We start from the raw sequence: 11,740 nt of genomic DNA on the forward strand, positions 1-11,740 counted from the left end.
AATAAAACACCCAGGGGGCTTCAGAATAAGCTCATTCTGCTGTTTTGCCCAAGACTGCATCCAGGTCTAGTCTATAAACTGCGTCAGTCCGCTACACAGACCATTTTTACATCTCAGGCATCACGCTGACAGTAGAGCCTCCCTCCTTATCCCCCTGAAAAGGTAAAACATCAGAGCATATGACCTGCACTAGATATTAGGGTGAGAAAAAAGGCTTTCTAAGCTAAGGGAGAGGTGAACATCATGACAGACTGCCCAAGGAGGTTCCTACCAGCAGGTTAGACACATATTCCTCAGGTAAAATAACAGCAAGTTGTCCCTGAGAAGAAGCAGGGGAGACCAGATCCCAAACAAGGTCCTTTCCCCTCATGTGCCAAGGATTTTGTGTATATCCTTTGACAGCAACATGGTGAAAAGGGTTTGCTTATAAAACATTTTCAGAAACAAAGCTGTTAGATGTATAAAAACCTCTCTGAGGAAATTATTAAGAGGCAAGCAGCTTCTTCTGACAGCTGATTAGACATCAGAAGGGTTGAAACCCTTCAAGTAGTCAGTGTGACCATTCCTAGTCTACTAAAACTAAGATATTTTCATTTAATTTACAGAGCTAGAAAGAGAGCAGCTTCTGCTCCTCCAAATGTCACTGGTCCTCCATGAGATAAGACACCTTCTGGTACATGAGAAATTTAATGTTCCTGGTCCTTTCTCAGTGCTCGTTGCCACAACCTATTGCACAGATGCAATGGATTTTTGAACACAAGATCTATTATGTTTCCTGCCAGAGGCTCAAATGCATACAGGCATTGAAAACACGTTGCCAGGTAGTTACTTTTTATACTGACTCAGTATTTGCTGGCAGTCACTGCCAAGCATTTCTTGACTCTTACCAATAGGTTAGAAAGTCAGCACTGCTAATGAAATTCTTCATGTTATCTGAAAGATCATCTTCCCCTCATCCCAGAGAAAATTTGAGCGATTCTCACACTCAGAGACCTACCCCAAGGCAAATTCTTACCCCGAGGAATTTGTGATACCCCAGGCAGAACTGGCATCACCCTTTCTGCTCCCCTCCTACTCCACACGGCATTTGTTCTGCAAAATCCTGCTGGACTGGAGCGGTCTTTTGTCCTCACAAGGAAATTCATCCCCTTATTGCCCCCACCTTAGGGAGCTTTATACACTGATGCTTTTCAGTCCAAGCACTCTCAGCATGACCTTGGGAACGAGAACGGCACCGTCTCGTTCCCGTCTTGTGCCAGCCAGGAAGTCCAGCGCCTGCCAAGCGCCGGCCAGACACCGCAAGAACATCACAAAGTGCAAGGGAAGTTCTCCCCTCCCAAAGCCAAATCAGCCATTTGGTAATTAACCAGCCGGACGGAGCCAGACGAGCCCCGATGACGAGGGCGAAGGCGGCGGTGCTCTCACACAGGAGCCGCGCCCCGCGGGGAGGCTGCGGGCTGACCCCGGCCCCGCTCGCAGACACGGTGGCAGATGTGCCGGGCTTCCCCACGGTCTCCCCCTTGCCTGGCAGATGCCGGCCTCTCTGGGAAAGCGCTAAATGGATTCTGCTGAATCACTGCAGCAGATGGTTCGTAACACCACCTGGATAGCACAGAAGAGAGAGAGAGATAAAGAAGGTTGGGGAACAGAGAGTACCTAGTGTGTGGGCTGAGTTATCCCCGGGGATAAGTAACCTGTGGATAAGGTCGGCATTTGAACTTTTGTTTTCCCAAATTCCTATGTTATTAAGACTTGAGAACATCAATTTCGTAGAAATTCTATCTTGACATCTACAACGTATATTGTTTAATGCCCCCTTGGGAAAAGCCTTCAAAACCCACTGGGATTCTAGAAGCCACCCTTTGTCACTGGGAAGTGCTGGCAGCATTGCCTGCCCCAGGTTGCCTTGCTGGTGGGAGCATCAGCCTTTATCCCTGTCTGTACCAAGCTCCTCCAGCTAGGGTAGGGCACAGAAGAGGCTCATGTGTTGGAAGCCAAAGAATATTAAGAAGGATTTAGGAGTGGTGTTGGGTTTTTGTTGTTTAAGGGTTTTTTTAGAGCCAGGTTGGCAAATACTTCAGTTTTCCGCAACAGATCATTTTGAAAGGGCAGGGGAGCCAGCTGTGTACAGAAGTGAGCAGCTGTACAAAAGAGAACAACAAACAGGAAACAGGTAACAATAACCAAAGTGTTTGCTCACTCTCCTCCTGTTAAACAGCAATTTTTAATTTTTTCTTTTTTTAAATTGGGATGAAAAGAGCATATCAGGAAGAGAGGAGGGCTACAGCACCGACAGAGAGGGTGCCTGCTTGGAAAGCACTTGTCATCCCTTTGCAGTGTCAACCCATCTCTGAAAAGTAAGAAGCTGGAACCCCTTGGCCTGATTGTTAGGAGACATGGCCGCACAAAGCTGCTCAACCTGCAGCACTTCCAGCTGGGTCTCCCCAGGACAAAACACCAAGTCACTTGAGATAAAGTGCTCTCTAGGCAGTGAGTCGCAGCTTCGCTCATGAATACTCCTCCTTCTCCCAGGACAAGGCGTTTTCACACACCAAATGCACTGTAGGCTTGACTCCATTTCACTGGAGCCCAGCTTTGTCCTACATAGGCTGTTTTTGCTGGGTCACACCTGCCATTGATTCCCTCGGAAAACAGCTGCTGTTCCATGTTCTGCTGTTCACCTTGCTCAGCACAACGGCGCAAAAAGACACTCGTGGGCAAGCAAAGCTCAGGGTGGCACGATCTGACCTCGAGCACAGTAGAAACTGGAAGGTGACAGTACTGCCAGCCAGCTGGGCAATAACACAAAGATCCCTCTACCCCAACTACTTCATACGGGGAACCTCCCTCATTAAATTCATGCAAGAATTTAATCAATTTAAGCAATAAGTAAGATCCATTCTCACAGTGCTTCCCCACAATGTAGAATCCAACAGCACCAGGGACACCCTTATGGGTCAGCATGAACCCTTCCTCATGCTTTGGAGGCACTTGGTCCAAACCCAGATCCCACCACCTAAGCCAGGAAAAAGCCATTTCTCCGTGGTCCTCAGCTGCACGGTGGCACTTGGTGACACATGGTCAGATACACCCGGATAGCCACAGCCACCTCTGTGCCTATCAAGGCCAGACCACTTCCAGAAGGCACTCAGACTTCAAAACAAAAGCTAAAAATAAACAAAACCATTTCCCAACACTCATCCCAAGGAGAAGCAGCTTTGCAAGGGTGGCACGAACCTAAGCTGCTGGCATTGGCACAGCTGACCCCTGCCAACCTAAGGAGCCCACGATGTGCTGTAATCCTGGAAGGTGACAGCCCTTGCAGCATGAGATTAGGACAACAGATGCTCCTGACGGGTCATCCCCTTTACTGTAGGTCTCAGAATCATTCCCAACGTGGCCATGAGCTGGCAGGCAGGGAATCCTGCCTAAAGCAGCCCCACTGCTTATTTGGTACATACACAGCCTGCACAACCCCCTTCCCAGTATCCGCTTAGTGGCCTGGTTTCTTCTCAAAGCTTTTTATATTTCACATTCCTAAGATTTAATTATGTTATCAGAACAACAGGCATCGGGATTTGGAGTGCCAGAATTCACATTAGCAATTGCTATCAACAAAGAAAATGGGCACAGCATGCCCATGCCAGAGGAGATGTGGGCTGCTCTCCTCAATCTACTCACGGTTATTTATAGCCTGTTTGCAAGCCATCCACCTCCCAGGTTTAGCTTCAGGCTTCTTTCTGAGCACCCTCTCTCTCCAAGAAAAGCCTTTTGCCTCCTCCTTCCCCAGCACCGCACTCAGATTTGGGCAAATTTATTTGATTGGGGGGGGGGGGGCAAGGGCAAGATACAACACCTTTGAATGTTCTTGCATACATCCACAACACCAGAAAAGACTGGAAATAGAGTGCCACAAATAAGCAGCTGCAGGGACACCCAACTCTCAGTGGTAGAAATGAAAAAAAAAAATATATATATATATATATATTTATAGTTTTTAACACTTCACCACATTGAAGCAGATCACAACGTATCTTCAGCAGCTTTCAGCCCTCCCCACAGATGGGGATGCAGGCACAGGATCTCTAAGGAAGGACACACACTTGAAGGCAAGAAATACCCACCTATTTTGAGATGATTGCAAAGAAACCTCTACGTGGTAGCAAGAGGGGTGCGATAGCTGTGCCTCCACACCAGCATTAACTACAAGCTGCCCATCCTTTAACCAGCACCACTTTGATGCAGTGCCGTTCTGCCAGGATCTTTGGCTTCCAAAAATTAAGAAACAGGAGACACAGCGCTCAATGGAACAGGTGCAAACCTCCCCACCAGCTTACTGCCCCTCCCCTGAGCAGCAGCCAGCAGGAACAGCTCGCGCCTTCTGCCTCCCAGTCCCAGCTCCTGCTAAAACCAAGGCTTGAGGCAGGTGTTAAGAGGAGTGGGTCAGAGCTCAGCTCCCCAAGACCGGCAGGGATTCTGCACCTCAGAGAACACCCTCACACCAGTTAGCCAGCCGAGGGTGCCGGGCTGTCCTCGCACACGCCACCCTGTGCTCACAGGTTTGTCACCCGGCCACCACCAGCATCACTGGGGGCAGGGCTGGCCCACAGCTCCCCCAGGACACCCAGGAAGTGCTGAGCCCCTTCAAACGGCCCCAAAAACCCTGGTCAAAATGCAGAAGTGGTGCTGGGTTAGGTCCAGCCCAGTCACTAAGGAAATGCTCAGTCAGGCTCTGACTGAGACACACGGCAGCTCCTTACATGCCTAAAATTCCAGGTGGCCCTGAAAAAGAAAGAAATTATTAGAGTATATAGCAATAATTTTTTTTGAAAAGCAGCAAATCATAAAATACTTACAATTAAAGTAATCACTATTAATACATAATAAAAAAATCCCAAACACCACGCCCCTTCTGCTAAAGGGGGGAGAAGGCTCAAGCTTACAATTCTAGCACATTTTATTTCATGTCGATTTATAAAGACAACAATCCTAGTCACGATTGTCACATTGTACAGCACATACCGATACAGTTGCAAACAGAACTCCACGCAAAACTAAGCGCTAACAGTAGCCTGAATCACTCTTCCTGCGATTGTCGTATCTAGACTAACAGTATTACACTAACACTGAAGGAAAAATAGTTCACTATAAAACAGTGATAGAACATTTTTATAAAATATATTCCATTCCAATAGCTTTTCTACATACTGTATACTATAAAACTCTCCCACAAAAAATTAGTGTCTTTAAATATACATATTTAATCTGAACTGCACCAAGATTAAAAACAATTAAAAATATCAATGATTTTTTTTTTACATTAACTTCACAGTATTTGTTTGTAGTAGAAGACAAATCCAGTGTTTAAAATGCAGAGCAGGACTGTTCCCTATGGAGACAGCAACTGCCCCACAGAGAAATAGTTTATGAAGAGACAAGCATTAAGTGTGCCATGTTTCAGTACTTCTCCGTAGAGCCATGAACCATTTTGAAAACATGCTCCGAGCTATTGCAACTTAAAAATAAGAGACACACAGAGAAACAGCCAAAAAAATAAGTCACCTTAAGGACAAAAATAAGTGCAAACATTTCTTTACTTTAGAAATTCAAGCTATGAGTGGGAACACAAATATTAGACTATGAGAACAGTGTGTTCATGATGTAGTCAAGGATGATAAAGTCTTTTTTTCTTATTTAAAAAAACCAAGAAAACAAAAACAACTTTTGCCCCATATTCACTGCAGCACAGAGCATGCTCGTAGCATCAGTTTAATGAATTATTTCTATACTAAGATTAGACAAAAACTTGTTTCAACTTTTCCCTGCTCCATACGCTAATGATGTTCTTATGGCACATCCTATTTTCTGATCCTCTAAAAAAAAAAAATAAAAACAAACAGTAATTGAAGACTGAAATGCAAACAAAAGTGTCACAAGAATGCAAAATTAAGATTACCAGCTTCAGTAATGCTGACTCTACATCAAACTCTTTACATGTTGCTCAACATGCAAAACCCATTGTTATAAAATTCAAAGTGTAAATTAACTAGTTTGAAATAGATTAACAGTAATAATTCCACTTCAAAAACAAAACAATCTAATAAATACTATATCAAGTATCTTCAGGAGAAAAAATAACTTAATTTTAGTAGAAAGAAAAATAACTTAATTTTACTAGATTTTGTTCAGTGCTATTTCCAATCACAGCAAAAATAAAAAAAAAAAAAGAAAAAACTGATTAAGTAGAATAAGACCACAGTACCAAAGCCACTTATGTTCAAGATACAGTACTCTCCCACAACTTTCATATGTAACAGGTTCAGCAAAAATATTTTACAGTTGAGAAATTAAGCTGAAAACAAACCCCAAAACTATAAATAAAAGCAAAATTTCACATTACATGTACATTCATAGTTTAAGAGATGAATAATAAGAGGCTGTAACAAGTATATCCTGATTTTCTTTAAAGAGGAAGTACTTATTTAAAAAAAAAAAAGTCAATCCCATATTATTTATGTAGGTAGTGCTCAGTTTTTGGACCAGAGGGGGAAAGGCATTGGGAAGTTTTTTCTTCATAAGATGCAATACAGTATTTTAAGCACAACTTATAAAAATAATCTAATTCAGTGCTTCAAATTATTTTTAAAACACGCGCTTAAATTTCACCAAACAACTCCAGGAGTGTCAAGAAAGCTGGTGAAGCAATGCTAATGCAACAGAAGGACATTCACACCCCTCAGATATTATTACTGTGTTTCAGTCCCATGTACATGTACCTTGAATGGGTAATTTGACTGGAAGGGAACCAGGTGACATCCACCGACATGCAGAGACCAAATGATGATCTAATAGGCAAGAAACCGAATCATCTGGAGTAAAACTGGCTATAGGTACAGGCAGCCTCAGTTTACAAATAAACTTAAAAAAAAAATAAATTACCCCCCAAAACTTCCCCTGAAAAGGTGGGACTTGGGGAAAAAAGTCAGGCCATGCTTTCCCTCCAGCAGTTCATCTTCATGCTGCCTCTTAGGAACACCAGCAATTGCACACAATTTGGCTCAGAGGGAATGACCAACTTCATGAAAATAAAATAAAATAAAATACAATTTCATGCTGCTGGTTTTAGCATGGCAGCAAACCTTTCAGGCAAGACAGCAGGGCAAGTCCTAATGCACAAGGCGTGAGTTACCTTGGAGTACAAAACCTCAGAAACCTGGTATCAGGAGGGGTATTTAGCCACTTTATAGCTGCTGTCCCCTCCAAGGGGGATGGGATCAGCCTCTGGATGTCAATGAAAATATTCACATATTATACAATTTTTTTTGTACGTCCTAGCGTGCATCCTTCAACATTTCGGGAGTGAATATGGTGCAGACAGAAAGTGTTTTTCCATCCACATTTTATGCTCAAAAGCAGCTCTTCAGCAGGTCAGCCCAGTGAGGAGGATGGGTGGGAAGGGAAAATTTAAGTCAAGTCCCAAGGCAAAAACTTCTCATTTAGATTTTAGGATCAACTGCAGAACAGTATTAATGGAATAAAGTGAATAAAAAATGACCAGTACCAAAGATGCAGCCAGGAATCCTCAAGCCCTTTAAAATTTGGGCCAATTCAATGTCTCATCTGGCTCTATAAAACAGAAGTACATCTGCCCACTCTGCAACGTGTGGACAGGTTTCTCTACACCAAAATGTATTTAAATCATAGTTCATCTCTTCAGCTGTTTCTCTGCAACACAGAGAGGGCATTTGGGGAGCTTAATGGAAGCCAGATTTTTCTCCAGAATTTGCTGATAATATTAAAAAAAAAAAAAAAGAAAAACCAAACCAACAAAACCCTGACCACAAAGCAAGTACTTCCAGTGTGAAAACTGATGCTAAATCATTGCAGAATTACTTAAGATCATTTCACATTAATAATGTAACATGGGTGCACAAGAGAAGACCTAAAGGACTGTGGTAGGAAGGGAGGGGTGGTGATGGGAGCGGTGGAAGGATTGCATTAAAAGGCCTCTGGAGTGTATACCGCTGCATCTTTTAAAGATCATATACCTGAAGTGAATATCACCAAAACAAAATAAAGGAAAAGGAGGAGAAAAACAAAAACTAAAATTCAGATGCTGCCTTTTTTTTCCTGTTTTGTTTTAAAAGGGTTGAGGGGTGGTGGTATAGATATTTTAAAAAAACAAACAAACAAACAAAAAAAAAACCCAAACAAAACAAAACGAAAGTCACACATCTCAAACAACCAAGGACTTTACAAGGCCACAATGAAATTTGCGGATGTGTCTGTACAAATCCCCGGACTGCGTGAAGCGTCTCTCGCACCACTTGCACCCGTGGGGTTTCTCCCGGGTGTGCACCACCGCGTGGCGGCTGAGGTTGTGGGAGTACTGGAAGCTCTTCCCGCACTGGCCGCAGGTGTAGGGCTTCTCTCCCGAGTGAGTCCTCTCGTGCCTCTTTAGCGTGTACATGCAGGAAAAAGTCTTCCCGCAGAGGGTGCAAGTGGGGACCGACCCGTCGGGTGACAGGCGGGTCCGGGAGCCGTCCTTGTCACGGAAGTGAGAGCTCAGGTGCAGCTGAAGGATGTGCGGGCTTGGGAACACCTTGCTACAGAGGGGACAAATGCAGATATGCCCAGGAGGCACGAGGACACCCGAGGAGATGTCCGACGAATCCATGTCATCCTCGCTCTCGTCTCGCTCTTGATCTAAATCCTCCTCTCGGGCATGAGAGCTGCCATTCCCCGCGAACATGTGTCCTAACCCTGTCACTAGGCTTTTGGCTGAATTCCCAAAATGCTGACTCTCTGGACTCCTGGCTTCGCTGTCCTCCTGATCTGACAGCAAGTCTTGTTCATCTTTAACAAGTGGCTCGGTACCCTGCTGCTGGCTGTCGGAAGCCAGCTGTCCAAAGACATAGGAGGGGTGTAAGGAATCTCTCCCCGGCACGGGCTTGAAAGACAAATCCAGCGCGCAGTCCACATCACTCGAAGCCAGGGGATGGTTAACAGACCTTTGGGACAAAGGTCCTGTGGAACTATTGACATTAGCCTTTGTTTTTCCAGCTGCTGCGGCGCACGGTTCTGCCTCTGTCGGCACAGAGCTGACACTTATATGATCAGAGGACCAGGCGGGGTGACTGCTGACCTTTTCTTTGCCTGCTGCTCTCTCGTATTCTGCAACGCTGAATTTTTGTTTGTTTCCTGGGTCAAACTCGTGGACCAGGGGCACTCCGGCGTCTAGAAAATGCTCCGCTTTCTCCAAACTAGCCGCCTCATCATTAATCTTCTCTTCCGAACATAATTCTTTATCTTTCAACTTGCCCTTGCAGACTTTCACAATGTCATACATGTGAAGGTAGCTCGCTGCAGCCAGCACATCTTCCACTGGGAGACTGTTGAATTCCAGCTTTCCCTCGTACATGAATTCGAGCAGCAGGCTGAAGGCAGGGGCTGTGACAATGTCACTGTTCAGATGCACAATATCCCTTTTGTCTAACTGGTCCCTGTAGAAAAGATGGAAGTACATACTGCAAGAGGCAAGAACGGCTCTGTGAGCTCTGAATTGAGCTTCTCCAACTAAAACAGTACAGTCACACAGGAAGCCCTGGTGACGCTGCTGACTCAGACACTGCAGCAACTGGCGGCTATGGTCTGGAAACTCCATTCTTCCTTCATAACCTGTTCAAAACAGGAAAAACTTGAATGCTACTGTAAACTAAAGCCTCCTAGCAGCTGTAACAAACAGATCGGCTTTTTGGTAACCCAAGCCAAAGAAACAGCCTTGGAGATAACATTTACTGTTAATTGTCTGTAATAGTTTTATTAAGGGGGGGGGGAGAGGAAAAAAAAAAAAAACACCAACACAACATGCTTCTCATCCTTTCGCACCTGCTCCGAACAGGAAAAACTTGATTGTAAGTAAACAAAAGCTAGTAAAGCAGCAGCCCCTCCAACCTTTGTTTCTCCCACTAAGCACTTTAATAAAATTAAGCAGAAGAAAGCGCGCACACACACACCCGAAAGGGGAAAAAGCATCAACTCCCAGGCTATCTTCCCAGCAACGCTAACTTGGGGCATCTTTTAATAAAGCATATTCCCCGCGTCACGCACGCACACACACACGCACATTTAAACTTTATCCTCAGTCGTTATGCACCGAATCACAACAAAACAGCGGCGGCTGGCGCTGGGGGAGCGGCGGCTCTGCGGGGAGGGGGCGCGGGGCAGAGCGGGGAGAGGCCCCGGGCCCCGCACGCGAAAAGGGCGGGGGGGATAAAGGGGGGAGAGAAAAAAAAAAAGTTTCTCTTGAAGTTATTAAAAGGCAAGGAGGAAAATAAGCGGCGGAAGGCCGGCGGGAGGGCAGGACTGAGGCTGCAGCCGGCTGCGTGCCGCGGCCGGGCGCTTACCTTCCGCGGGGCGCGGCGGGGCCGGCCGCGGGCGCGGAGCCGGGCGGGCAGGAGGGAGCGCGGTGCGAGTGCGACCGAGGCGCGGCGGGAGGGAGGGAGGGGGAGAGAGAGAGAGAGGCAGGCGGGAGGGAGGAGGAGGGAGGGAAGGAGGAGTGCTCGGTTTGCTAATTACACCGCAAGCTGGAGAGTCAGCTGCTCTGACTTCACTGCGATGGAAATGCTACCTCCAGCTGTGCGCCTTTTAATGCCATATGTTACTCCAAATCTCGCTACCAGCCAACCACAGCTTGCTGCCTTTTAAAGTTCCAGCAGCCCCATTTATAGCCCGCGATTAAATCCCACAAACTTGCCCCGAGCCCGCTCCCCCCTTCCCGGACACTCTCGCCACCACCAGCCCCCAGCCCGGACCCCACCTCCCGCCGCAAAGTTGCTTCCCGCAGCCGGCCGCGGTGACCTTCGCCGGTGCCCGGCTCCGCGCAGCGCTGGGGGCGGGGGGGGGGAGCCGGCGGGGGGAAGCACCGCGGAGCCGCTTTTGGGATCTCCCCCCTTCACAGCCGCGCTCCCCAACTTTGCGGGGAGGACTTTCCCCCGCCGGGGTGTGGCGTGGCGGCGAGTTTCCCCCCCGCGTTTCCCCGCTCCGCGGCTCTCCCCGCGTTACTCACCGGCGGGCGGCGGCGGCGGCGCTCGGCGTCCGCATGTGCGCGGCGGCGGCGGCGGCGCGGGCTCTCCGCGGGCGCGGCGCGGGGCTGTGGCGGAGCAGGTTGTTCGCCGGCCGCTCTCGCGATACTTTCGCCGCCGCGAGCCGCGGGTGCGGGCGAGGGTGCGGTGGCGAGCGGCCGTGTCCCCGTCTGGAGCACACAATGGCCCCGCCGCCCCGGCCAGCCCCGCCGCCGCCGGCCGGTGCGCGCTGCCGGCTGCGCCCTCCCCCTCGCCGCCTCCTCCTCCTCCTCCTCCTGCTGCTGCTGCTGCTGCTGCCGCCCTCCCCTCCCGGCCGCTGCATTGGCAGCGCCGCCGTCCCGCTCCCAACTCCGCTGCGCCGCCGCGCACAGGGCGCGCCCGCCCGGCCGCTGCAGCCCGACGTGCCGCGGGGCCGGGGCAGCGCGGCCGCGGGAGCTGCGCGGGGTCGGCCCCGCCGCGGGGATGGGGCGAGGGGCGCGGCGCTTCCCCCCTGCACACACACACACATACACACATACACACACCCCCCGGGTTTATCTGTAGTTGCGCGCCAGCTGATAAATACCAAATGCCGACGGATTTTTCAAGATGACCTTTTCGATAGTTGATTTGAATTTTAAATTTTAATTAGCTGTAATCGCATCAAAAGTGAGCGC

The 11,740-nt window shown here is 48.0% G+C and overlaps 1 protein-coding gene across 1 annotated transcript; it reads right to left on the reverse strand.

Moving 5' to 3' along the window:
• Positions 1 to 4,939: 4,939 nt before the first annotated feature.
• On the reverse strand, positions 4,940 to 11,291 carry ZBTB42 (zinc finger and BTB domain containing 42). The gene is made up of 2 exons (XM_066321666.1): positions 11,069 to 11,291; positions 4,940 to 9,678 (listed from the first exon to the last, which is right to left on the reverse strand). Exon 2 carries the CDS (start codon positions 9,662 to 9,664, stop codon positions 8,237 to 8,239), a length of 1,428 nt encoding a protein of 475 aa, XP_066177763.1. The 5' UTR covers positions 9,665 to 9,678; positions 11,069 to 11,291; the 3' UTR covers positions 4,940 to 8,236.
• Between the last annotated feature and the right edge of the window lie 449 nt (positions 11,292 to 11,740).

Source organism: Sylvia atricapilla, chromosome 6 (assembly GCF_009819655.1).
Source record: "Sylvia atricapilla isolate bSylAtr1 chromosome 6, bSylAtr1.pri, whole genome shotgun sequence".
Lineage (NCBI taxonomy): Eukaryota > Metazoa > Chordata > Aves > Passeriformes > Sylviidae > Sylvia > Sylvia atricapilla.